This window comes from Callorhinus ursinus, unplaced genomic scaffold, assembly GCF_003265705.2.
Source record: "Callorhinus ursinus isolate GAN/ISIS: 27379988/994484 unplaced genomic scaffold, GSC_fseal_2.0 scaffold78, whole genome shotgun sequence".
NCBI classification, from domain to species: Eukaryota; Metazoa; Chordata; class Mammalia; order Carnivora; family Otariidae; genus Callorhinus; species Callorhinus ursinus.
The window spans coordinates 571,154-597,802 of NW_027397140.1; the positions used below are offsets into that span (position 1 = coordinate 571,154).

The 26,649-nt window shown below is 40.8% G+C and overlaps 1 protein-coding gene across 6 annotated transcripts in view; it reads left to right on the forward strand.

The window, feature by feature from the left end:
* The window catches only part of HERC2 (HECT and RLD domain containing E3 ubiquitin protein ligase 2), a 264,269-nt gene that overhangs the window by 139,085 nt on the left and 98,535 nt on the right, over positions 1-26,649 (forward strand). For 5 of the 6 annotated variants that reach the window (XR_012376642.1, XM_073887396.1, XM_025852085.2 and 2 more), the window contains exons 36-52: positions 4,675-4,862; positions 5,989-6,181; positions 7,512-7,694; positions 9,608-9,789; positions 10,352-10,499; positions 10,578-10,774; positions 11,003-11,233; positions 12,109-12,247; positions 13,776-13,919; positions 16,689-16,831; positions 21,348-21,615; positions 21,761-21,897; positions 22,394-22,492; positions 24,145-24,313; positions 24,412-24,537; positions 26,137-26,245; positions 26,379-26,518. Coding sequence is in view for 5 of the 6 variants with exons in the window: in XM_073887396.1 (XP_073743497.1) it covers positions 4,675-4,862; positions 5,989-6,181; positions 7,512-7,694; positions 9,608-9,789; positions 10,352-10,499; positions 10,578-10,774; positions 11,003-11,233; positions 12,109-12,247; positions 13,776-13,919; positions 16,689-16,831; positions 21,348-21,615; positions 21,761-21,897; positions 22,394-22,492; positions 24,145-24,313; positions 24,412-24,537; positions 26,137-26,245; positions 26,379-26,518 (2,796 nt within the window). In the remaining variant the exon portion in view is untranslated. The remainder of the gene's footprint in view (positions 1-4,674; positions 4,863-5,988; positions 6,182-7,511; positions 7,695-9,607; positions 9,790-10,351; positions 10,500-10,577; positions 10,775-11,002; positions 11,234-12,108; positions 12,248-13,775; positions 13,920-16,688; positions 16,832-21,347; positions 21,616-21,760; positions 21,898-22,393; positions 22,493-24,144; positions 24,314-24,411; positions 24,538-26,136; positions 26,246-26,378; positions 26,519-26,649) is intronic. The other variant, XM_073887397.1, reaches the window with a different exon arrangement.

The window sequence follows — 26,649 nt, forward strand, 5'->3', positions numbered from 1 at the left end:
ACTTCATTCCTTTTTATGGCTAAAAAACATTATATTGTATGCATATACTACATTTCATTTAACCTTTCACGCATAGTTGGACATTTGGCTTGTTTCTATCTTTTGGCCATTGTGAGTAGTGCTGCTAGGAACATTTGTGTACAAGTTTTTGTTTGAACACCTGTTTCTAATTCTTTTGTTATATATCTAGGAGTGGAAGTGCAGAGTCATATAGTAATCCTATGTTTAGCATGCTAAGGACCACCAGTCTTTTCCATAGCACTGCAACATTTTCTATTTCCCCCAGCAATGGAAAAGGGTTCCAGTTTCTCTGCTCCTCACCAATACCAGTTATTTTCCTTTTGGGGGATGGTGGGCGGGGGTGGCGGGGGGGGGTGGATTGCGGTCATCCCAGTTGGTGTGAAGTGGTTTCTCATTGTGGTTTAATGTACATTTTGCTAATGTGAGGACATTGAACATCTTTACACGTGCTTGTTGGCCATTTGTATATCTTTCGGAGAAATTTCTTCAAAACCTTTGCCCATTTTTAAATTAGGTTATTTGTCTTAGTGTTGTTGAGTTGTAGGAGTCCTTTACATGTTCTGGATACTAGACCATTATCAATTACATGATTTGAAGATATTTCCTCCCATTCTGTGGGTTGTGTTTTACTTTGATGCATAGAAGTTTTAAATTTTGGTGAAGTCCAATTTATCTATTTTTCTTTTGTTGCTTGTGCTTTTGATGTCATGTTCAAGAAATCATTGCTAAACCCAGGTCACGAGGATTGCTCACTGCGTTTTCTTTTTTTAAGTTTATATAGTCTTAGTTCTTGTAGTCTTTAGTCCATTTCTAGGCAATTTTTAATATGGTGTGAGGTAAGGACTCCTTTTATTTCTTTTGGTTATCCAGCTGTCCTAGTATCATTTGTTGAAAAGACTCTTCTTTTCCCAAGGTCTTGGCCCTTTGTCAAAAATCTTTTGACTATACATTTTTTGGTTTATTTCTAGACTTTATTTTGTTGGTCTGTCATTATGCCAGTACCACATTGTTGTGAACACTAGCTTTGTGGTAAGTTTTGAAATCAAAAAGTGAGTTTTCCAACTTTGTTTTTTTCCTCAAGATTATTTTGGCTATTTTGGGTCCTTAGGATTTCTGTATGAATTTCAGGGCTGGATTTTCCATGTCTGCAAAAAGTAGCTGTTGGGATTTCCTAGAGTTTGTATTGAATCTGTAGATTGTGTTGGGAAGTATTCCTATCTTAACAGATATTAAGTCTTTCTTTCCATGAACGTGTGATGGCTTTATATTTATTTAGGTCTTCTTTCATTTCTTTGAGCAGTATTTTATAGTTTTATTGTTAATCAGGATAATGCTGGCCTCATAGAGTGAGAAAATGTTGCCTTCTATCCTATTTTTGGAAGAGTTAGAGAACTGGTATTAATTTTTCTTTAAATGTTTGGTAGAATTCACCAGTTAAGCCATCTGGTTCTGGATTTTTCTTTGTTGGGAGGTTTGATTACTGATTCAGTATCTTTGCTTATTATAGGTCTATTCACATTTTCTATTTCTTCTTGAGTCAGTTCAGATAATTTGTGTTTCTAAGAATTTATCCATTTCATCTAGGTTAGCTAACGTGTTAGTGTATAGTTGTTCATAATACTTTCTTACAGTTCTTTTTATTTCTGTAGAATCAGTAGTAATGTCCCCAGTTTCATTTCTGGTTTTAGTTATTGGCATCATCTCTTTTTTTCTTAGTTAATCTACTTAAAGTTTGTCAATTTTGTTGATATTTTCCAAAAAACCAACTTTTGATTTTGTTGATTCTGTTGTTGTTTTTGTTGTTGTTTTTAATTCTCTCTCTCTGCTCTAGTCTTTATTCTTTCTTTCTTCCTACTAACTTTGGCTTTATTGTAGTCTTATTTTTCTAGTTCCTCCAGGTGTAGAGTTAAGTTACTGATTTGAGATTTTTCTTCTTTTTTTAATGTATGCATTTATAGATATAAATTTCCACCTTAGCACTGCCTTTTCTGCATCCCATAAATGGTATGTTGTGCTTTTGTTTTCATTTGTCTCAAAGTATTTTAAAATTTCTCTTGTGATTTAGTTTTTCCCTTTGGGTGATTAAGTGTATGTTATTTAATTTCCATATACTTGTGAAATTTTGAGTTTTCCTTCTGTTATTAATTTCTAGTTTCATTCTGTTGTCAGAGAACATAATTTTTATGATTATACTCTATTTCAATTTATTGAGACTTGTTTTATGGTCTAGCATGTGATCTATCCTGGAGAATGTTCCATGTACCCTTGAGAAGATTGTGTATCCTCCTCTTTTTGAGTTCTATGTATATATGTCTGTTAAATCTGATTGGTTTATGATGTTCTTTGCCTGGAATCTGAGATACTGCAAGGCTAGTGTTCAAGTCCAAGCAAAAAAGCAAGGCTTTCCTAAGCTCCTTGATCTTGTCAATCTTTGTGTCCACATGACCCATTCAAAAATATGCATTAGGCTAGAAAACAATCAGCCTCTGTGAGTCAGACATCTGATTTCTTAAGACCTCCTTAACAATTAAAAAATGCTTAAAAAAAAATAACCTCAAAAATGTGTTTCCATCTAGAAATTGCCTCTCTTTTTATGTCATCTCCCTTTTTCCCCCAGAGAATACAGTAGGTAAAAGTCATAGCACAAATCATTAATTATGGGGGTTTTTGTTTAGAGTTTAAATTTGAACCTGCCTACTGGCTGCAGAAAGCAATGGAATCATGTCCCATAAATACATATCTGTATTTACCACTTTCCTTGATCAGGGTTATTTTTCTTTCATATAAGAAATTATAAACATATAATATTTTATATCAATTTTATGTATGCATCCAGATACAAGAGCCACAAAATACAAAACCACTTGAAAAAAAGATCCCCTTTTTCCTTACTGCAAATGTATTCAAACCCTTTGCAGTAAATTTGGCATTTGCAGGGTTAACATTATAGCTGCCAGGGGAGATCCTAGCTGGAATGCAACCTCTGCCCTTCTTAGGGCCTCACTGAGGCACCACTGGGTTGGGCTGAAGAAAAGAATATTTTTTGCCCCACTAAAACTGGGGAAAAGCTTTACTTTATCTAAAGCTTTGCTCCAGCCCTGGGAATTGAATAACCTTTTTTCTCCATTTTGGGGGAGAGAGGATCATTAACTTTGTACATTTTTGACGCACCCAGGTCCACCTTTGGAAATGTTTGGGCACCTTTTCCTCCCCCTTGGAGGAGCAAACAAAGACTGAAGGAGTTACTAGGGCTGTGTTTTCTTCCCCCTCACATTAGCCAGCAAAGCCAAAAGCAGCCAAGGGGATCCAGCATGCTGACTCATAGGGTTAAATTTACTATTTTAAAATCTGTTTCTAAATTTTACTTCTTTTTTCTTTTTGAAGATTTTATTTATTTATTTTAGAGAGAGTGAGAAAGAGCATGAGAGGGGAGACAGTCAGAAGGTGAAGCAGACTCCCCATTGAGCAGGGAGCCCGATGTGGGACTTGGTCCCGGGAGTCCAGGATCATGACCTGAGCTGAAGGCCGTCACTTAACCAGCTGAGCCACCCAGGCGCCCTAAATTTTACTTCTTGTAGCTGATAGCTCAACTTCTGTTTTATACTGTGGACGATTTTGCAGCAATCAGGGACCAAATATTCATCATGCTCCACCCCTTCATTCTTCCTTTTACCAAACAGTCCTTTTGCAATATTTCAGCAAGTTAGGGTTGTTCTAGAGAATCCTACTGCTGCCATTCCTGTGCCAGGGTCCCTAAGACCACTCCCAGATTCAGTAATTTGTGAGGAGGCCTCACCAGACTTGGTATATAGTCACACTGAGGGCTAAGATTCACTATAGTGAAAGACTAGAAAGCAAAATCACTGAAGGGAAGGGCACATGGGAAATGTCTGGGAGAAACTGACATGAGTCCTCTCCTAGTGGAGTCACACAGGATGAACTTAATTCTCTCAGCAAAGAGTTGTGACTACATGTGTGAAATGTTGTCTACCTGGAAAGTTCAGAGAGTTTGCACTGGGGCCTGGCACATATGCAAGTTCTAGACCCCCAGAAGGAAGCAGGTTTCAGCAGAGACCACATTTTGCAAACAGTTTAGGCACAGAGAGGCCTCTTACCAGTTAGGGAAGGGTAGGAGCCCTCCTGAAATTCAGGTTCCCAGACACCAGCTGAGGGCTGCCTTGCAAGCAGCCCTTCCTAAGGACAGCAGTATCAGGCCTGCTGTTCTTAGCTCTTTTCTGCATGGTACCATAATTAAAGTTGGTTAGTTTCTCATTGTTAGACATTTATGTGGTTATCTTTTGTTTTTCTATTCTAATAAGAATATGTGATGAGTGTTTTTCTAACTTAATCATTTTGCTTTTCTTTTTGGAGGGGGCCATAATTTCTAGAAGTAGAGTAAATGTCTCTGTTGCTCATTTTATATCTTTTATATCTTCTGATACATATTTCTATACTTGGTTCTCCCTTTACCATTTTAAATTCTCATCAATAAATCTTTAATGATATTTATTGTATTGAAAAGATAATACAGTATACACTATAGAATCTTCAAAATTATCTTCATCAGTACTTACTAAGTTTTGAAAAAGTGTATTAAGATTAGGAAGTTGTAACTACTTATTAGTTCAGCTGCTGCATTTGATGCTCTGATAGGTCCTAGTTGTGATAATGTTGAAGAGGATTTGAATGCTTCTGCCCGAGGAGCTTCTGCTACAGTTTTGGAAGAGACAAGGAAGGAAACGGCTCCGGTGCAGCTTCCAGTTTCAGGGCCAGAACTGGCTGCCATGATGAAGATTGGAACCAGGGTCATGAGAGGTGTTGATTGGAAATGGGGTGATCAGGTACTTAGATTTGATTTTGAAACACGTTAGCCACACATTAGTTACCATCTTTACTTCCATGTTATTAGTGGGTGGAAATTGGAATAAATAACTACCTTAACTTAGGGCCTGTGCAATTGACAGATGATGTAGTTGGTGATGTAGTTAGTTCCTGGGCAGGTGAATGGAGTCAAAACAAATAGAAACAGTGGGTGTAGGGACATCTCAAGTAGGATCAGGTCTTCAAAGGGTGACAGCTGTTTTCAGAAAACTCCTTGGCATGGGCTCAATTTGAGGGGCAGCCCAGAGTAGGAGCAAGAGTAAACAGGAGAGAGCAAACCGCATCTTAGTAATAGTGTCCTGAACACTGTGAGGCAGGAAAACCCAGGTGCTGCCTCTGGGAGCTGATGGTCATGTGCCCATTAAGTGCCCCAACCTTGCAGTTTTAGGTGTGCCAGTCGGGCAGTGGCCATTTCTGTTTGTCCTTGTAGCACACCACTCCCAAGCTCTGTCAGGGCTCACGAGGTAGAGATCGTGGGGGCTGGTATCTCTGTCATTACTGTAGTCACTAGCGAAGGACAGTGCTCACCTTCCTACAGTGTGGTAGTATTCTTGTCATCTCTTGGTTTTCTCAACCTCATTTTTAAGCATGGGCCTCATCAGAGTCATCTCAGAAGTGTCCTGGAACAGGTAGCAGCATCCTGAAAACAGCTTTAACTCATAGAAATGAGAGACGGAGTTTCCACTTTAGGTTCTAGAGGGAAACTGAAGAATAAGAGGAAATGAGGAGATGCAGGTGCCTGTTTCAGGTTTCAGGTCTTTCGAAGCCCTGTGGGAGATTGAAGGAGCCAAGGAACAGGGCACCAGGACTAGACTGGGGAAAGCCTCATCTCTGCATTGGTTTAGGGAGGGTGGTAATTGAGTGATACTTTTCCCACTTAACTCTTTGGTAAAGGAGCATAAGCAAGTTATTTCCTGATGTTTGATTTAAGGTAATGATGTGTGAGCTGTGCATGTCGCAGGTGGGTTTGGAGCAGTCTGTGGGCACAGAGTCTGTGCAGAGTAACATAGCAGTCCTTACAGGCTTCATTTGTGTGACAGAACAGGCGTATACCCTCTTAACTAATCTTTGTTTTGGCTTCCTCAGGATGGACCTCCTCCTGGTCTTGGCCGTGTGATTGGTGAACTGGGAGAGGACGGATGGATCAGGGTCCAGTGGGACACGGGCAGCACCAACTCCTACAGGATGGGGAAGGAGGGGAAGTATGACCTCAAGTTGGCAGAGCTGCCGGCCTCCACACAGCCCTCAGCAGAGGACTCGGACACAGAGGATGACTCTGGTCGGTGCCTTGGGGCTGTTTAGTGTGGGGCAACCTGGCAAGCTGTGTGCTAATGGCAGCTGGCCATCCTTTTCATCTGGGAATGAGAACAGTGTCAGGACTCAGCTGTGGACCGTGGTCTGTAGTTTTGGACTTGCCCCTGAAGGTTCAGTTTAAATAAGTTCCAGGTGATTCTTACGCAGGAATTAAAAGCATGGCTCTGGTAACTGGCAACCTAGCTGGATTTGACTCTCTTGCTCCCTTTGGGGACAGTGCAGTAGGGTTTGGCAGTGCAGGGCTTGCTCTCTCTTTACCTCTGGTGGACCTTCTTGGTTGGCTCTGAGCCTGTGTGTGAGGTAGTGAGCCAGTGCCTGGTGGACTAGGAATAATGTGGATTAGTCACTACTGTATTGCCTTAAAGAAACCAGAGGTGAGAATTTGGAGTGAACCCAGAAAGTTAAATCCTATCTAAGGAGATCCAAGGTTGTGGGAGGAGGACTTCATGACATTTTTAGATGTGTCCAACAGACATTGGGATGTATGAATGAAGCTTCTCACAGCTGGTCTCGGTGAGACTGTCCAGGAGGCTAGGGCTGATTCTTGGGGCTCAGGTGATGGCTGTATGCACTGCATGGTCAGGCTTTGGAAGTGGTTTGTATGGTCAGGCGAGGAAACCTGAGAGGCTGAGCTCAGTAGAGAATGGGTGGTGTGGAGAGTGGAAAAGGTTGTGTTCCATCCATGTCGCTTGTGAGGGTGCAGGCCCCCTCAGATGTGAACAGATGATGCCTGCCTTTTGGGGCTGTTGGGAGTACCACATGTGAAACCTGGAGTCGCACATAGATGGTCAGGGCTGGTTTTGTTTTCACTCAGGGAAGTCAGGGTAAGAACTGTGGTTCTGCTATTACATGCCTCCTTGTCAGAAAGTCAGTGCCTTGGTTCGCATGAGCCTCTGGTTCCCCTTCATGGCACAGGCACTTCCATCTTCATCCAAGGCATAGTTAGCTTATCAGCAAGCAGCTCTTGACATTTGGAAAGTTGTCTTTCTAAAAGAGTAAATCCTTGAGATTGTTTTAGTGCTTCTGAGCTATGTGCAGAGATTGTTTTAAAAAAGTAAACTCTAATTTAGAAGGCTTATTTTCTTTGAGGAAAGTGGGGACAGAGGTGATTAGGGTATTTAGTGCATTCTGAATTCCATCTTTTCTTATAAAGAGCTATTTTCCTCTCCACAGTAAAAATTGTGATATGAAATTCCTTAAAAGACTGGGTTATTAAAATCCCTTAAATTACATGCAGGGACATTTTCCACTTCTATTTGGAAGTATAGGTTCTTATTTTGATACTTTTTTTCCAGAAGCTGAACAAATTGAAAGGAATATTCATCCCACTGCAATGATGCTTACCAGTACTGTTAATTTATTGCAAACTCTTTGTCTCTCTGCTGGAGTCCATGCTGAAATCATGCAGAGTGAAGCCACCAAGACCCTGTGTGGACTGCTGCGAATGTTAGTGGAAAGTGGAACGACGGACAAGACATGTATGCAATGAATAGTTGTGGGCCTACAGAGTACTGGGGCTATGAATTTGGTGTGTGTGTGTCTGGGTGTGTGTATGTGTATGAGTCTGCATGTGTATTAATGTCCTAGGGCAGTCAGAACAACTTACTGCAAATTTGGTTGGTTTGCTTGGGCTGCCACATGAAACTACCATACACCTGGGTGGCCTAAGTTTTTTTCCTCCCTGTTCTGGAGGCTAGCAGTTCAAGATCAAGGTGTCAGCAGGGCTGGTTCCTTCTGAGAGCTGTGAGGGAAGGATCTGTTCCAGGCCTCTCCCCTAACTTGGGGTAGTTTGCTGGCCATCTTTGGCATTCCTTTGTTGTAGATTATTGCCCTCATCTTCACGTGTGTGTGTGTGTGTGTGTGTGTGTGTGTGTGTGTCCCCAAATCTCACCTTTTATAAGGACACTAGTCATAATTGGATTAGGGACCAACCCTAATCTAGTTTAACCTCTTCCAAACAGATTACATCTTCCATGGCCTCATTTCCAAATAAGTCACATTCTGAGATACAAGGGGTTAGGACTTCAACATACTGCTTTTGGAGGGGGAAGATACAGTTCAGCCCTTAACAATTATGGAACCTCATATTTTTGGAGACCAGAAGTCCAAAATCAAGGTTTTGGCAGGGCTACGTTCCCTGCAGAGACTTCAGGAGAGGATCCTTTCTTGTCTGTTCCAACTTCTGGTAGCTCCAGGCTGTCTTGGCTTGAGGCCACAGCACTCCAGGCTCTGCCTCATTTTCGCACAAAGGACTGCCATGTGTCTCTTTGCATCCTTTTCTGCCTCTTAAAAGACTCATTGGATTTAAGGTCCACCCTGACTCAGTACAGTGTCATCTCAATCCTTATCTTAAGTACATCTGCAAAGAATTTATTTCCAAATAAGGTCACATTCTGAGGTTTTTGGGTGAACACGAATTCTGGGGGATACAGTTCAACCCATTGAAATGTTTGTGTGTGAATGTGGATGTGTTTAAGAGTGGAGAGAATGAGTTGATGAAGTGGGAGGAGTGAGTGTGTGTTTAAGTGTGAGAGTGCTTGTGAGTATGTGAGTCTGAGTGTGAGTGAGCAAGAGTTTGTCGCTGAGACTACGGGTGTGAGCGTGAAGTGGAAGTAAGTGTGAATGTATGTGAGTAGCTGGGTGTGTTTATGAATAATTATGAGTGATTGCGTGTGAGTATATCAGTGACTATGAGAATGAGCATGTGTGATTGTGGTAGGGTGTGACTGTGTGAAAGTCAATGTGTTTGTGAGTGTGAGTGTGATTGAGGGCAGGCATTAACATGTGTCTGAAGGCTGTGCCCCTGGGAGCCTGGAGAGCAGGAGAGCTGGGCCCTGGCAGGCGGGCCTCTGCCAGGAAAGAGTGGAAGCCCTGGGGTGCCCATGAGCGGAGACCTGGAAGCCAGGAGGAGCAGACAGGGTCAGTTGCGTCAGTCAAATTAGATAAACCTCATGAAAGCCTCCTAGTCTTGTTCTATTAATGCAGACTTCTTAAACTTGGATTGGAAATTTGTGGTGCAGATTAAATGTAAACAAGATCATGGGAAATATTTAAAACACATGAGGTTATAAAAAATATACAAGATGCACTCTTACTAGTAACTGCTATTTGAATAGTGAGTCATTTTCTTACTGTCTAGAAATAGTAAATACATGAAACTTCTTAACTGGTTTGAGTTACTCATGTACTATAAAGGTTTTAAGAGTGTTTTAAAGTGTTCCTTGAGCTAACTGCAGGGTCACTGCTCTCACTTTGAATGAGTGAAATTGTAATATATTTGTAAAGTAGGTTATTTTTGAAAATAATATGGTAGGTAAATTAAAAGTGTAGATTGTACTGAGTATTTATTTCTAGAAATTTGGTGCCAAGCTAGTTTGTTTCACTCTGGCAGCTTCCCCAAACAGGCTGGTGTGCCGGGAGCAGCACCGGAGCTGGTGCACCCTGGGCTTCGTGCGGAGCATCGCGCTCACGCCACACATGTGTGCTGCCCTCAGCTCCCCACAGTGGATTGCCCTGCTCATGAAGGTCGTGGAGGGACATGCACCTTTCACCGCCGCCTCCCTGCAGCGGCAGGTAATTGTGCTGCTGGGCTGATCCTGCTCAGTGTGAGTTTTGGGACTGTATGACCCCCTTAAGAGGTGGCATCAAGATACCAGTGCTCCTAGTCATTATAATTAGGTGTCTGTACTCAATAATGAGTGTAGAAAAGAACTGGAACCAACCCAAAGTAGATTTTCTAGTGCAAGGGGCTGAAGTTTTTGATTATTTTAAATTGATTAAATTGCTAAACTGTAGTTGACTTACTTGTCTTTGAAGTGATAAATCCTACCATCTGCTCTTATGGGCTTCATAGGAGTTGTAGTATAATTCTCTTTAGAAGAACTAAGCTGAAAAGAATTATTTTTAATGAAATAAATACCCGCATCTGTAAAGTACCTTTTTATAACCCCTGATAATCTGTATCTTTAATTAACTTGGGTGTAATTATCTGGTTGTAAAACAATGGATATCTGAATTTTCACATAATTAATTGCATTATAGGAACAAAAAAAAGAAAGTAAAAATCTGTTATTTCTTAACCTAAAATCACAGTAGTTTTCTTTAATGTTTGCCATTTTAAATTGTCTTTTATCAGATCTTAGCTGTGCATTTACTGCAAGCAGTGCTTCCATCATGGGACAAGACCGAAAGGGCAAGGGATATGAAATGCCTTGTGGAAAAGCTGTTTGGTTTCCTGGGCAGCTTGCTTACCACCTGTTCTTCAGATATCCCATTCCTCAGAGGTGGGCAGCTCTCCTTATTTGTGTCCTGGTTAAGTGAGCAGGGCACCATGTAGCTCCTCTCTCATACGTCTATTTCAGAATCTACTCTGAGGCGGCGGAGGGCACGCCCGCAGGCCTCCCTGACTGCCACCCATAGCAGCACCCTGGCAGAAGAGGTGGTGGCGCTGCTCCGCACACTTCACTCCTTGGGTCAGTGGAATGGACTCATAAACAAGTACATCAACTCTCAGCTGCATTCCGTCACCCGCAGCTGCACAGGAAAGCCGTCAGAGGGGGTGGGTGCTGTGTTTTCAGATCTGATCATTTTTTTCTGTAAAATGTCAATTTAAACTTTATCTTTTTAAGTGACATGTATTTTGTTTAAAGACATTTTAAAATATATTTTACTAGAAATAACTATTGAAGAAACTAGTATAAAAATGAACTTGGCTTAGCTGTAAATGTGTAAGAAACAGGCAGCACCCTGGGCTCTCTTCTTCAATCTGGCTATTTGTCTGCATTAGACCCTGTTAGAGGACTACTTTCCTGATTCTGAAAACCCTGAGGTGGGGGGCCTCATGGCAGTCCTGGCTGTGATCGGAGGCATCGATGGTCGCCTGCGCCTCGGGGGACAAGTCATGCATGATGAGTTTGGAGAAGGCACGGTGACTCGCATCACCCCAAAGGGCAGAATCACTGTACAGTTCTCAGACATGCGGATGTGTCGTGTTTGCCCATTGAATCAGCTGAAACCAGTAGGTGAACTTGTGTTCAGTTACTTGGTAATAAGGCAGAGGAGTTTTATACTAGAACTGGGTTCTACCATCAGTGCTGGAATGAACTTGATTTTCATAGTTCATGTCTTCCATCTAGGAAGCTATGCAACTTGTGGAAAGCCATCTGTCTATCTTCTCTTGTTCGCTTTGTGCCCCTGTGATAAATAAGGCCTATCTCATGATGTTACATGGATTAGTAGTTCATGTCTTATTTTAGCTGCAAGAGACATAAAAGGGCATTAGCAACATAGAAGGTACTTGAAGCTGTGTTTGTTAGTTTTAATTATCTTAAAATGCAAAATTTGAAGTTTATGTTTTATTGAACAACTCAATTTTTAAAGAAACCTAAAGATGATTCCTTAAAAAATGACCTTTCGTCATGTAGAAAATGCTTATTAATTATGTTGAGTGACATAACTTATGTACTAGCAGCTACTGTCATCTTAAATCTGTGAATTAGGGATGTACAGGGAAAGTGAGTGATTTATATTACTTCAGTGTGATTAGACTATCTTCCTGTAAAATACTGTTTTTGATTATTACAGAAATGAAGGTATGCATGTTGTAGAAAATTTGAAACACATAGAAAATGCCTAAGAATATAATAATCACCACCCTGATGTAATTATTGTTGACAAGTTGTAAAAGAAAAAATCAATTATGTTTACTATACATATAAATCTCTATTTTGCCTTTAATGTCATCTTTTAAAGTGAGTATTTTCAGGTATAAGAAGACTTATGGATATATGTGATAATTTCAGAATTAAGATTCATGGTTATGATAATTTTCAGAACATTTCATTTGCTCATTTCATTGGACAGACTTTGAAGGTTTCTGTGTTCTTGCTTTAGCTCCCTGCCGTGGCATTCAGTGTCACCAACCTGCCCTTCACAGAGCCGATGCTGTCTGTCTGGGCTCAGTTGGTAAACCTCGCTGGAAGCAAATTGGAAAAGCATAAAGTAAAGAAATCACCTAAACAGGGTTTTTTAGGTCAGTACATGGTGCTTCTTGATGGAATAGCTACAGTCTTAACTGGCATTGTTAGGACAATGTTTGTCATTTTGTCAGAGCAAGTTCCTGCCACTGCCAAAGTCTTTGGGTTCCAGTGGGTTGACCATTTGTTAAGTTACTGTGGGCATGAAACCTTGAATGTGGTGATAAGAGTGTGTAATACAAAGAATGACAGCATGGTGGGAGCGGCCCCTGAAGAGCCCCAGGCTTCCCCCCAAGCCTGTTTTCCAGTGCCAGTATGTATTCTGAACAAGCTTTTTGAGGAGGAATCTGTGTTCTCTCTCCCTCCCTGTTAACCCCCCAGCCATGGCCCTTTGGCCCAATTGCCCTTTAGGAGTTTTGCTCTTAGCCTCATCACCACCAGACCCAGTAAGGTCTGCATGTTTGGACCTGCCTTACTTACTTCATATCTGTGGACGTTGGGCTAAGACCAAGGTCACCTGTGCCTTCCTTCCTTTGGTCTGAAATAGTGCTCCCTTAATTTTCCTTACACTGTCGCTTGCATGTTCTTTGAGAGTTCTTCTCCCTGACTATTCTTTGCATATTGGAAATTCTCACGGTTTTCTCCGTAACTTGTGGCTCACTGTGCCCGCTCAACTGAGTTTTCTCACCCATTTCTCCCTATTCCTGTGATTGCTGCTGTAGCATATATGATAGTGAGCACCTAAAGGTGCTCTGGGTATCCAGCTCACATCTCTGGCTGGAGGGCCGCGTGCATGTACAGCACAGCACGTTCAGAATTCCACTAACCTTGTCCTTTGGTCCCCATTTCTATCACAGTGAATAAACCTGTTTGCCAGGCAGTCAGGCTTGATGCTCCTCCATCCTGTTCCATCCCACATTGCTATGCTGCCTTCTATGGCCTCCAACATATCCTGCCTTGGAATCCTGTTGCCACCACTGTAGTCCAGCTGTTCTTGTGGTCTACCTGCATCTTTGTGGCAGCTATCTTCGTTTCCTCCTCAGTCGGCTGTCAGGCACCACTGCAGTCATTTGTTTAGATAAGACTCCAGAAAGTGCCATGTTCTTGTTGAGTTAGAGAACTGTGTGTTGTGAGTATCCGACAAAACTGTCTTGGAGGAGTCTGGGCAAGAAAAGGTGAAACTATTTTGTTTGTGACGTAGGTATCTAGTTGAAAGTTCAGCAATGTGGGAAACGTTTGATTATACTAATAATAACTAACATGGATCTAACTGTGTTAAACCATTTAATTCTCACCCTAACCCATGAAAGTAGCTATAAGGGGAGCAGGAAATGGGGAAGACCTGGGGGAGGTAGAGGATGCTTATCCAGAAGCACTAGTCAAAACACTGGGAAAGACAAGTCCTTCATTACTGACAGTATTTGGCATGGCCAGCTAATTCCCACAGGGCAGGGCATTGTTTATGCCACTTTGCAGCCATGGCACTTTGGTACGGGAAGCAGAACACCTTCCCCAAGGCCATACAGCTGGTGAGAAGAGCGCAAGCAGGGTGTGTCATTCCCGCTGAGTCCTTTTCTCCCACAGGACAAGTAGACCTGGATCTGCTGAGGTGCCAGCAGTTAAAACTGTACATTCTGAAGGCGGGCCGTGCACTGCTTTCCCACCAGGACCAGCTCAGGCAGATCTTGTCTCAGCCGGCTGTTCAGGAGGTCACAGCTGCTCATACAGGTACCTTTTTAAGGAAGCTCTTATAGATCTGTAAGGAAGGCAGGTACTCCCATAGAAAACAGGCAAAAGACATGAATAAATAGTCTGTAAAAGGGAAAACAGGTGGCTTCTAAATATATGAGAGAGATGTGCAACCTGGCCAGTAATCGATGAAGTGCAAATGACAGTGTCGTTGTCTTAAAAGACAAAAGATTGAGGGGATCTGGTGGGAAGGGAGGAAAAACAGTGCTCTCCTGTTTTGTTATTTAAAGTGTGGCCCATGGACCAGCAGCATTGATGGCACATAGGACCAAGTTAGACACACAGACTCTCAGGCTGCACCCCAGACCTAAGAAATCAGTTTGCATTTTAATAAGGCCCTCAGGGGGTTTATAAATAAAACATATAAAATAGTACTGCTTTAACATATTGCTAGTGGGAATTTAAGTTGGTACAACCACCTAATGGGCATTTGAGGAAATGTTACCCTTTAAAATGCATATACACACACACACATACACAGCTATTATCTGTATCTCTCTGTTCTCTGTATCTCTCCATTGACCTGTGAGTCATCTTGTGGGAATTTATCACATGAAAAGGCATGAAGATAAGTGTTTACAGAGGGTCGTTATGGCTTCTTTAATGGTATTGTTTTTAGGTTGTAAACTGGAGACACCTAAATGCCCATTATTGAGTGGTGTATCTGCACAGTGGAATACCATGGCATCATTCACAATGATGATACATATATATGTTCATTGCCATGGGAACGTGAAAATGATAAAATAAATAAAAAAGCACATTGCTATGTATATCTCTTTGTAGATATGCCATAGATTCATCTGCTTACTACATTTTGACAGTGGAATTTCAGCTGCCTTTATTTTCTTTATACTTTCCTATATTCAGTTTTCTAGAATAGCCTTATATCATTTAGAATAGGAAAAACCCCCAAAGTTATAAAATATTTTTTTGATTATCTACTATTAAAAGACATGTGCTAAAGTATTATGGGGAGCAAGGTAGTCCTTGTTTATGATCCCAAACTCTCTGGGGTCAGAGTGAGAAGAGAAAATGAATGCAGATGGCTCTGTGCAGGGTATGAGGCCAGTGCCCTGTGAAATGTGTAATTGCAGTTCCACAGGTGTCTTGGGGACATTGGTGGCTGAGGGCTGGGGAGGGCAGCTTTTGAAGGGTGTGGCAAACCCTAGGTACAGCATGATGAGGAAGCTGTGTCCTGGTGGAAGAGACGGTAGGGGCACAAACATAGCAGTGAGTATATGGGTGAGTGTGGAAGTACTTCGCTTTGCAAGGAGCTCAGGGTTTATTGATGAATGTGGGGCCAAAAGCTGGAGAGGTCAGCTGAATTCATGTGATAGAATGCCTTGAATACGAGGGTGAAACTTTGATTTAGAGCTTGCAGTGAGGACCCACATGGTAAGGACTGATATTCAGGATGATAAATCTTCTAGTGAGGTATAGGAGTATTTGAAAAATGAAGGCCATGGAAATGAGAGAATTGCTTTTTTGTCAAGTGATAAGGTGTCTTCTGGGGGAAGGCATGAAAAATGGAAAGAAGGTTCCAGTAGACACTAACAGTGTATTCTTTTCGATAATAACCACATGGGAAACCAGTGAAAAGTCAAAGATGGCTGATGTTTCAAGCTTGAGTTACAGGGAGGGCAGAGGGGTGTGCCTTTGACAAAAATTAGGAAGTACAGTAGAGTTTGGGGTGTTTTGTTTTGTTTCTTAATCCTAAGAGGGTATTGTGAATTTAATTTTAATGTGCTGAGTATAAGATAAATCTAATCAAAATGTAGATTTATTCTGTATTAGACAGTAGGGCCTTAAAGATAATCCACAATTGTAGAAGATCAGGAAACCAGAGCCCAGGGAATTGGATTGGCTGTTCTCTGGTCACCCTGATGAGTAGCTCTGAAGACACTGAATCAGGGTTATTATCCCATGCTTGGAACAGAGTAGGGGCTCCAGACAGAGCTGTGTAGAGCAGGGCTTGACAAATTACCATGGCCACGTGTTTTTATAAAGTTTATGGGAACCCAGCCATGCCTGCTTGTTTACATGTCATCTTAGGTGGCTTTCACTCTGCAGTGGCAGAGTTGAGTAGCTGTGATAGACATGTGGCTGGTAAGTTTGAATTGTTTACTCTCCCTTCAAGAGAAAGATTTTCCAACCCCTGATCTAGAGGATTAGTTGAAGTTGTCACCAACCAGCCAGCAAACTCAAATGGTGAGTGGGCTTGAGGCAGTGGGACTCAGTGGGCCTGGAGCAAACAGGAAGTGCTAAATGCTTCACCCAAAGCTACTCAGATTAAAACAGACAAAAAGATGTTACCCTGACTACACAACATATTTGGAATTGGTGTCAATTTATGGCCTGAACAGGGTTAGCAGGAAAAGCCAGCGCTAAAAATACAAACTTGGGAGCGTCCATAGAAGGGGGGCTTTCTGAAGCAATGAGTGTGCACCAAGAAAGAGAAGGTGTAAGAATTGGGCCAAAGGCAGAAATCTGAGAGGTAGCCTTTTTTTTTTTTTTGGTTCTAAAGAGACACATGAACTAACAAAGGATAGATGCCAAAAAGCAGGGAGTGGAAAATTCTTTAGAGACTAGTTTTTGATATCTGAGCCTTGAAGATTTTGATGGTCCAGTGCTTGAAGATGTAGAGATCTTATTCGGTTTAACATGTTTAATGCATTATCTTTAATAGTGAAGAGATGTTAGAAGTTGAAATATAATTTACTCATATTGTTTGTTTTTTAAATGCAGATGATGGAGGAGCTGCATCCCCTGACCTTGGGGACATGTCTCCTGAAGGGCCGCAGCCTCCAATGATCCTCTTGCAGCAGTTACTGGCCTCGGCCACCCAGCCATCTCCAGTGAAGGCCATATTTGACAAACAGGAGCTAGAGGTACAGTAACAGCCTGGGCAATTTTAATCTGTTACATTAAATTGGGAACAATATTTTTCCTAGATGTGTGTTTTCTTAAGGATATATTCTGAATTTTAAATGATATGCCAAAATAATTCTTATTACTAGTTAGGCTTTAACCATGTTTGTCATAGAGCATTATAATACTAGTTAGAGGATGGATGAGTTGAAGTTTAACCTTATTTTTTTTTTAAGATTTCATTTATTTATTTATTTATTTATTTATTTATTTATTTTTATTTATTTGAGAGAGAGAGAGTCTAGAGCAAGCCGGGGGAGGTAGAGAGACAACAGACTCTGCACTGAGTACGGAGCCTGATGCAGGGCTCGCTCTCACGACCCTCAGATCATAACTTGAGCTACAATCAAGAGACACTTAACCAACCGAGTCACCCAGGCATGCTGAAGTTTAACTTTACTTTGAATATGTGTGAATTATTTGAAAAAGTTAATGAGATTCAGCATGGGTCAGATGCTTAAATAGTTATGGTGTAATTTTCTAGGAAATATTGTTATTGAAGGAGCCCCATTAGACCTAGGCATATTACACTGGCAGGTTTTTTCCACTCACTCCAAAGGCTTTCTTGGGCATGCCCTGTTGCTGCCAGGCTTGCAGTCCTTGCCCTGTTGCAGAGCACATGTGCTGCACAGTGTAACTTGGGGCTTGGGCTTTGGGCAAGTTCCCAAAGAAGTATGACATGTGACCAGGTCTAAGAGTATTGTGGATTTTCATGGCCTGCAGCATGAAGGATTAGATGTTTCTAAAAATCCTTCTTTTGGGGCACCTGGGTAGCTTTAGTCAATTAAGTGTCTGACTTCGGCTCAGGTCATGATCTCGGGGGTCCTGGATCGAGCCTGCATCAGGCTCCCTGCTGAGCAGGGCATCTGCTTCTCCCTCTGCCTTTGCTTCTCCCCCTGCTTATGCTCTCTCTCAAATAAATAAATAAAATCTTTTAAAAAAAAAAAATCCTTCCTTTCTATGTAATATGTAAAAAACTCTGGATAAACTCTCAAAAACAAAACCTTGAGTGCTCAATTTGGCAGGCGGAACATACCCTAATAGAAATCCTCAGAGACCAAGAAGGCAGGGAGTTAAGGGAGTGAGGAAGCAGCTGCATCAGTTCGATGGGAGGGCTGACAGCAGTCTGGTGGGAGGAAGGTGGAGTGCAAAGGGAGAAGGCAAGAAATGTTGGGCATGAGGATAGGGAGCAGTGCGGTCTGAATGCCAACTACTTGTTAGGTCTGAAAACCACTAAGATGAGAGTTCAGGTTAAAGTGGCTACAGTGTGGCAGCGCTTCTAGTCACCTGTAGAGATAAAAAGAGGACACTGAGAGCAATTGAAGAGTGAATTGGACAGAAGGCAACCTGGAATCACACTGGGAGGTGCCCAGTGTTAAGACGAAAGATGTAGAGGGAAATGCAGAGTTATCCTTTAAGAATTGAGAAGGACTGTTGTAGCAAAGAGAGATCTTTTTTTTCTTCAAGATTTTATTCATTTATTTGAGAGAGAGAGTGCGAGCGAGAGAGAAGCAGAGGGAGAGGGAGAAGTAGACTCCCCACTGAGTAGGGAGCCTAATATGGGGCTCCATCCCAGGACCCTGAGATCATGACCTGAGCTGAAGGCAGCCGTTTAACCAACTGAACCACCCAGGCTCCCCATAAAGAGAGATCTTTCATTGTTTCATCTGTCTCTATTGATTCTGATGGAAATTCAACCATCATTCTTTTTTTTTTAATTTTAATTTTTTAAAGATTTTATTGATTTATTTGAGACAGAGAGAGAGGGAGCAAGCACTAGTAGAGGGAAAGGGCAGCGGGAGAGGGAGAAGCAGACTCCCTGGTGAGCAGGGAGCCCGATGTGGGGCTCCATCCCAGGACCCTGAGATCATGACCTAAGTGGAAGGCAAACACCTAACTGACTGAGCCACACACGAGCCCCTCAACCATCATTCTTTTTTTTTTTTTTTAAAGATTTTATTTATTTATTTGACAGAGAGAGACACAGTGAGAGAGGGAACATAAGCAGTGGGAGTGAGAGAGGGAGAAGCAGGCCTCCTGCAGAGCAGGGAGCCTGATGCGGGGCTCGAACCCAGGACCCTGGGATCATGACCTGAGCTGAAGGCAGACGCTCAACGACTGAGCCACCCAGGCGCCCCTCAACCATCATTCTTATTGTTCTGTATGAAATGCCTTTTTCTCCCCCTTTGGCTGCATTTAATATTTCATGATTTTTTTTGTTTGTTTGTTTTATTTTTCTGCAATTTGAGTAAGATGTGTATGTATTTTTTTGCTTCATCTTCTTGGGGTACATTTAAGTTATGTGCATCTCTGGCTTGATATTTTTCCCCCCACCAAATTTGGAAACTTATTAACCATTTTTTCCTGTTCTGTTCTCATTTTGTTCTTTGCTAAGAAAGATTAATGCATTTCTGTTTGTTTTGTAGGTCTTTCTTTTGGTTAATCAGCTTGGCTAACTGTATTGATCTGTTTCCAGGGTCAGGCTGTTCTGCTTTGTTGGGTCTAAATCTGCTGTAAGCCATCTAAGAAATTCTTTGTTTTGTATTTTCAGATCTCATATTTCCATTTGGATCCTTATTTTATAGATCTGTAAAGCTCTCCTGACAGTTATCTCTTCACTCTGTATTTTTTACTGTATGTATATTTAAAACATGTTCCTGATAGTTGTGTTAAATTTCTTGTTTGGTAATTTTACCACTTGGGCCAGCTGTCAGTCTGCTACTATTGGCAGTTTTTTTCTCTTGATTATAATCAGTTATTGGTTCTGCTTCTTCACATATCTGTAGTTGTTAATGTATTCCAGAAGTTTCACATGTTACATTGTATTGCCTCTGTGTTCTGTCAACGTTTTCTGGAGAATGTGGAATTTTATTCTCATAGATGGTTCATTACCTGACAGTTCTCCCCAATCCTTTGGGAACTTGGTTCTAGACTTTTTTTGTTGTGGTTTATTTTTGTTTTGCACCTAGACCTGGTTTCTGTGTTCTCATTCTATAGGATTTAGAATCTTTTTTGAGGTTTCAGTGGGAACCTCTGCACCTTGACCAACTCCATCTAACTTGGTTGGACTGGGACCTCAGACTGTCTCCCTAGCACTGGGTAGCTGTAGAATCCCTCTAGCCTTCCAGCATTTCCTTTATGCTGGGTTCTTCAGGGTCCCACAAATGCTCAGTTTTGGAATCAGTCAGTAATTTGGGATAGTCTGTATGCATATTTTATGATTTCTCCCTCACTTCTCATTGCTCTGGCAGGACTGAATTCCAGCCTCTGATTGTAGTCTAATAAACACTGCCCTGTCAGCTTGCATGCTGGTTTCCCTTGTGGTCAAAGGTTGTACCTATTCCAGTTTTGATTGCTTTAGCTGTTCTCCAGGACCTTCAAACAGTTTTTGAAAATATTTTGTTCAGGGTTCATAGTTATTATTAGTAGAGACTTAGTCCAGTGCACCCTAAGTTCCCATCACCAGAACTTCTAACTCAGTCTAGTTTAGAATTGTAAGCTTTTAGGATGAAGCCTGTCACTTCTGAGTTATTCACACCTCACAGCAAACCTTTGGTTTTTGACACTTCCTAAGCACTGAAAGGCTAAGGGAGTCCTTGGTTTCTTCTTAATTTCTTCCTCACATGCTCAGTTAAAAAAAAAAAAAGCAAGTCTTAGGCGCTATGAGAATAACTGGAGATGAGGAGCAGAGAGTTTCAAGTAGTTCAGGGAAAGGGTTGTATGTACTGGAGGTGGGAAGTCCCAACTATAGACCCCAGCAATGCATACGTTCATTGATTGATTGTAATTTGTTTCCCAGTATTTCTTATTTCCCTTATTTTTTATACCATGTTTAACTCAGAGTGGTTCTTTTACCTGTGAATCACTTGAGAGTTGACTTGATGGTAGATGAAAGAATCCCATGTCATCTCTGGCTTATCTTACAGAGGAAAAGAGCAAGAGACTGTGGACACTGCCTGGTCATGGGGGGTGGTCAGGGACTCCTACCTTCCCATCCAGCTCCACTCACTCTGCATTTAACTTGCTCAGCTTGTTTCCTACTCAGAGTGGCTGTGACGTTTTCTTTAATTACATTGATAATTGGCTAATTTACTGGGTGCTGTGCATGATGAAGCAGGAGTTACTTGACCATCACATCTTTCCGCTGCATTAAACTATGAAAGTTATCTTTGTTGTTTGTTAACATATTTTATCCATTCATTTAAAAATAACACATGTAAGTCTGAGTTTCCTCTACTTTTGTACTGCATTTCATAGTAGAAGCTCGTAATTTCCATTTTCTTAGACTGCTTAAGACTCTTGACTTTTCTTAAAAAATATTTTTTATTTATTTTCTTAAAGTAGGCTCTGCACCCAAGGTGGGGCTTGAACTCACGACCCCATGATCCAGAGCCGCATGCTCTACCAATTGAGCTAGCCAGGCACCCCAGTCTCTTGATTTTTATAAACCTCCCAGCTCCACTCTCATTTGTCCAGGCTGCAGCTCTGGCTGTATGTCAGTGTTTGGCTGTGGAGTCTACTCACCCGTCGAGCCCAGTGTTTGAAGACTGCAGCTCCAGTGAGGCCACAACGCCTGTCCCTGTACAGCATGTTCGCCCTGTCAGAGCAAAGAAGCGCAAACAGTCACCTGCCCCTGCTCTGCCTATTGTGGTTCAGCTCATGGAAATGGGATTTCCTAGAAGGAACATAGAGTTTGCGCTGAAGTCACTCACTGGTGCCTCTGGGAATGCTGCTGGCTTGCCAGGTATATTGTTTTCTTTGTGGGTGCTTCACTTACTGTGGCCCACACATTTGTTTGTAGGTTTACCTTAAAATGCTAACATCAGCAGCCTGCAGGCAGGCTGGTGCTGTGGATCCTCACTGTGGGTGCACTGTGTGCTTGCTTGTAGGCGTGGAGGCCTTGGTTGGGTGGCTGCTGGACCATGCTGATGTGCAGGTCACAGATCTCTCGGATGCAGACACAGGGTCTGAGGAGTGTTCAGATGAGGAGGTGGTGGAAGATGTGGACGACTTGGCCTACGCTGTGGTCAGTGCCTCCTGTGTGGTTGCTCCACCTCTTGTGTCAACCTGATCTGTGCTCTGGGTTTCCTGCATGCTGTTCCATGGGGCCTCTTTGCGGTTCTTCCGCACACATAATGAAGCTGCTAAGTGCTGACTGGGTTTTCTGTGCCTTAATTACTTTAGCTTTAAAGCAGACCCTTGTTCCAACATCTAATGATGTTGGGTAGCCATTAGACTATGCTTTATTTAAAAAGCATGTTTTATATGACACAGTGACTTCTGATTTAAGTAAATCATTTCATGGGATTAATTTGGCAATGTCTCAAATTTTCCACACTTTTAGCTTTTCATATTCATTCTGTTTACTATATTGTTTAATATTTTTAAAATGAAGAATTTTATAGTGAAAATACAGCATAATATTTCATACTTTATTTTTTAATATTAAAGATTTCACATACTTCTTTTTAAGTAGGTTTATCTGGCTCACAATTTTAAAAAAAAATATTTATCTCTTGTAGTCTACTGGTGCTGTTGTGACAGAGAGCCAGACGTACAAAAAACGAGCTGATTTCTTGAGTAATGATGATTATGCTGTGTATGTGAGAGAGAATATTCAGGTGAGTAAATGTCTTAGCCTGGAGCTTTACTCAGGTTTCCAGTCAGTAGTGTTCGAGCATCTTAGAAAGTCAGAAGCCTGCTGGGGGAGGGCATAGCCCCCAGCAAGGAGGCCACTGTCACTGGAGTAGAGGACAGAGGAACAGAAGATGAACAAGGGGTGCCAGAGCTAGAGAGCAAAAGGTGGTTTGTCTGTAACGACATGGCACAGACATATGTGCTTCTCAATTATCCCCATTTGGACCCTTAAAAAATCTATTTTTGCTTCCTTTTCTTAGACAATTTTTATTGCCAACTAATTTTTAAAATCTAGTTAGGCTCTTTATATAGTCCTTTATGCATCTTAAATCCTTTCTTTTCTTGTTTTAATTCTTTTCTGGTTAGCATACTTAAGAGAAAATCCCAGAAATCATCTCATTTCATCTGTAAATATGTCAATATGTAGTCCTAATAGATAAAGGATTTGTCTTTTTTTTTTTTTTTTTTTTAAAGTAAGCTGTATGCCCAGTGTGGGGCTTAAACTCACGACCCCAAGATCAAGAGTCCCATGCTTTACTGGGTGTGCCAGCCAGGCAACCTGATAAAGGATTTGTTTAACATAACAACATTACTGTTACCTAACATTAGGTAACAAAATAAACAATAATTCCATAATATCATCTTATACCCAGTGCTTGCTCAGATTTCCCCAGTTTTCTCAGAAATTGCTTTTTAAAACAGTAATATTTTTGAATTTGGATCAAACAAGGTCATACATCTTATTACATTTGGGTGATGTCTTTCTGAAGTGTCTTTTAACCTAGAACAGTTTCCCCCTTTTTTTCCTCCTTTTCATGTCATTTATTTGTGGCTAAACTTTGTTGGATCACATCTTCCTCCTTCCCTCCTCTGCATTTCCTGCAAAGTCAGAATGAGGTCTGGTGGGGTTGAGGGGAGCTCTTGGACTCAGGCAGTGTCTTAGGCATGAATGCATCATATGGACCAGCGTGCAGTGTTGTGGGTTAGGTCTTTTTAGTCTACTTCCATCTGCTAAGGAGTTCTCTATTGTTCATTTTTGTGCTTTGATAGCCATTCATGTCATCACCTAGACTCATCATGAGGGCTTGCACAATAGTGGTTTTCTAACTTTGTCATGCCTTCCAAATTTATTAGCTGGAGTTTATTCTTTGAAGAACTCTTTTTAAATCAACTCTAGTTACTCTTTATAATACATTTTATATAGGAAAGGCAGAATAAATGCTTGTTTTGTTTTAGTTTTGCTTTATCAATTTTCAGAATGGTGAATTGGTGCCATGGAACTTACAAAGGTGACCAAGAAATTTTGCTTATTATCATTGTGATGAATTTATTGGCTGATAAGGATTTGATGTGTTTCAACCATTAGTCCTATTGATCAAGTTGTTCTTTTGAATGAACACTTTGATCTTTGAGAGCTCCCTTGCTTTATGGCGCAAGTTGATCCATGTTCATTTATATATTTCCTGCCCCAGACCTTCAGCCAGCCAGTTTTCTAAAGAGCCCTGGTTCCTTTTAGTGTAAAATGATTTTAAGAGTACACTTTGGGTGCTAGAGGAAATCCTTTCTTAGAGAATAATGCTACTTATAATTGTTCATTTCATCTATACACTGGATTGGATTTTAATTTTAATCTTAGGTGGGAATGATGGTTAGATGCTGTCGAACATATGAAGAAGTGTGTGAAGGAGATGTGGGCAAAGTTATCAAATTGGATAGAGATGGACTACATGACCTCAATGTTCAGTGTGATTGGCAGCAGAAAGGAGGCACTTACTGGGTTAGGTATATTCATGTGGAACTTATTGGTAAGCCCATTCTTGAGTTCTTTTGCTTTTTCTTAAGTAGAGACAGAGTTCTCAGGAATAAATACTAATTATAGTTTACTTATTATTGTAATCTCTAGGCTATCCTCCACCAAGTTCTCCATCTCACATAAAGATTGGTGATAAAGTTCGCGTCAAAGCCTCAGTCACCACACCAAAATACAAGTGGGGATCTGTGACTCATCAAAGTGTGGGGGTTGTGAAAGGTAATATTATCCAGGCAACAAAATTCCAGATACTAGCTTTTCATCAGCTAATGTAGTAAACTCACTTTTTTTTCATTCAAGTGCAAGAAAAACAAGTATGAAGAAAGCCTATAATATATAAATAGCATTGTTTTTTTTGCTTGTCAGTGCTCTCTAGTCCAGGAACACACCTATAGTTGAACAGAGTCAGGTTTATTAACTCATTACCACTCGGGAGGATGCATACCCTGGAAAATGAGGTGTTTCCATAAGTGGGTATAACAAAGGACTAATGGGGTTTGTGTTGGGTATTTTGGGAAGGGTTCAAAGGAGTGGGGTAATTCTAAGAATGGGTATCTTAATAAATATTAATCTATAAGGCAGGAAAAAAATGGAGCTAGGATGGAGTTAATGGTTAGCAAGGAAGCAATTGTTCATACTAACCAGGATGGGGGACGTTGGGGGTTAGGGAGGGTATCTGATTGTGTTTGTGCTTTGGATTAGATTTGAACTTGATCAGACTGACTAAAGAGTGGTTTTGCTTTTGTCTTGATGTGTCACAGTCACAGGGTAACCTTGTTTGATGTTGGTGTTCTGTAAACTGGTTCTGTCATTCTGCCAAATGGCCTATGTGTGAGTGGCCAACTCCCTCAGTTGGGGACTATTTCTGTCTCTCTCTCCTTTCTGCTATAATAAAATTTAGGACTAAATTTAAGAAATGGAAATGTGCAAATAATGTGAGTTAAGAACTGGAAACACAAAATTCTTTTCAGTTTATATTTAATGTGATCTTATTGAGATTTCAGATCAAACATGGTATACTTTAAAAGTTATCCTATGTCCATTTTAACAATTGCATGAGAAGTAATTAAAATGCATCTGGTTTTATTTTATCTTTAAACTCTTTTAAGGCCATAAAGAGATCCTGTTTTGTTGAACCTTGTACAAAACTCTTACAGTTGAATAGCTTAGATTAGAAATGGCCATAATGGTGGTGCTTCCCCCAGTGTGTGGGAGTGTTAGAATGTCTCAAGTTACATAAGAACAAATGGCTTATTTAACATTTTACTTTAACATGTTTCTTTACTTAAGAGGTTCTTAAAAGCTTTATAAGTCAAAACACATAAATTTTAAAAATAAGAACTTGGTTCAAAAGTTAATGTTTGAGTAGCAGAGTGTTCTCACCAAAGGACAAGAGATCTCTTAACATTATTGTTGTGATTTTTATTTCCTAAGATACTAAATGGAGTTTTTGACTTGATGTAATTAAAAAAAAGAAACAAACTTATTGTGGAAAATTTCAAACATATACAAAAGTAGAGAATATAGCATAAAGAACCTCCTTGTGCCCATCACTTGGCTTTAATAGTTGTCAACCCCTGGCCAAAGTTGTTTCATCCATGTTTCCCTCCCTTGATTATTTTGAAGCTAATCCCTGATTGAGGTCATGTGTTAGTTCATCCGTAAGTATCTTAGTATGTCTCTCTAAAAGAGAACTACTCTTTGTAAAATGTAAATAACTACAATATATTTATCATATGATTAGGTATAGTTTAAATTTTTAACATTAGGCTTTTATTGGTGACTTAAGATGTTTCAGCAGTTTCTATTGTGTCCTAGCTTTCAGTGCAAATGGAAAAGATGTCATTGTCGACTTTCCTCAGCAGTCTCACTGGACTGGACTGTTGTCAGAAATGGAGTTGGTGCCTAGTGTTCATCCTGGGGTTACGTGAGTTAATTTTTATATTGCTAGATTTGTTTGGGAGGAATAGTTTTCTTTGGAATTAAATTTAATAAATTGTCTTAATTTAATAAATGACGTTATCTTTTTCTTATCAACGCACTGGTTGTTTTAAAAATAGGTGTGATGGCTGTCAGATGTTTCCTATCAATGGATCTAGATTCAAATGCAGGAACTGTGATGACTTTGATTTTTGTGAAACCTGTTTCAAGACCAGAAAACACAACACTAGGCATACGTTTGGCAGAATAAATGAACCAGGTATGGTAGAATGGTTATGCTCTTTTTCATTAAAATATTATTAATGAAATCATTATTGTGCACAGGTATGTTATTTAGTTTGCTCTTTAAAGTTCATGTTTATAGAGTGAGCACTGCACATTGTACACAAT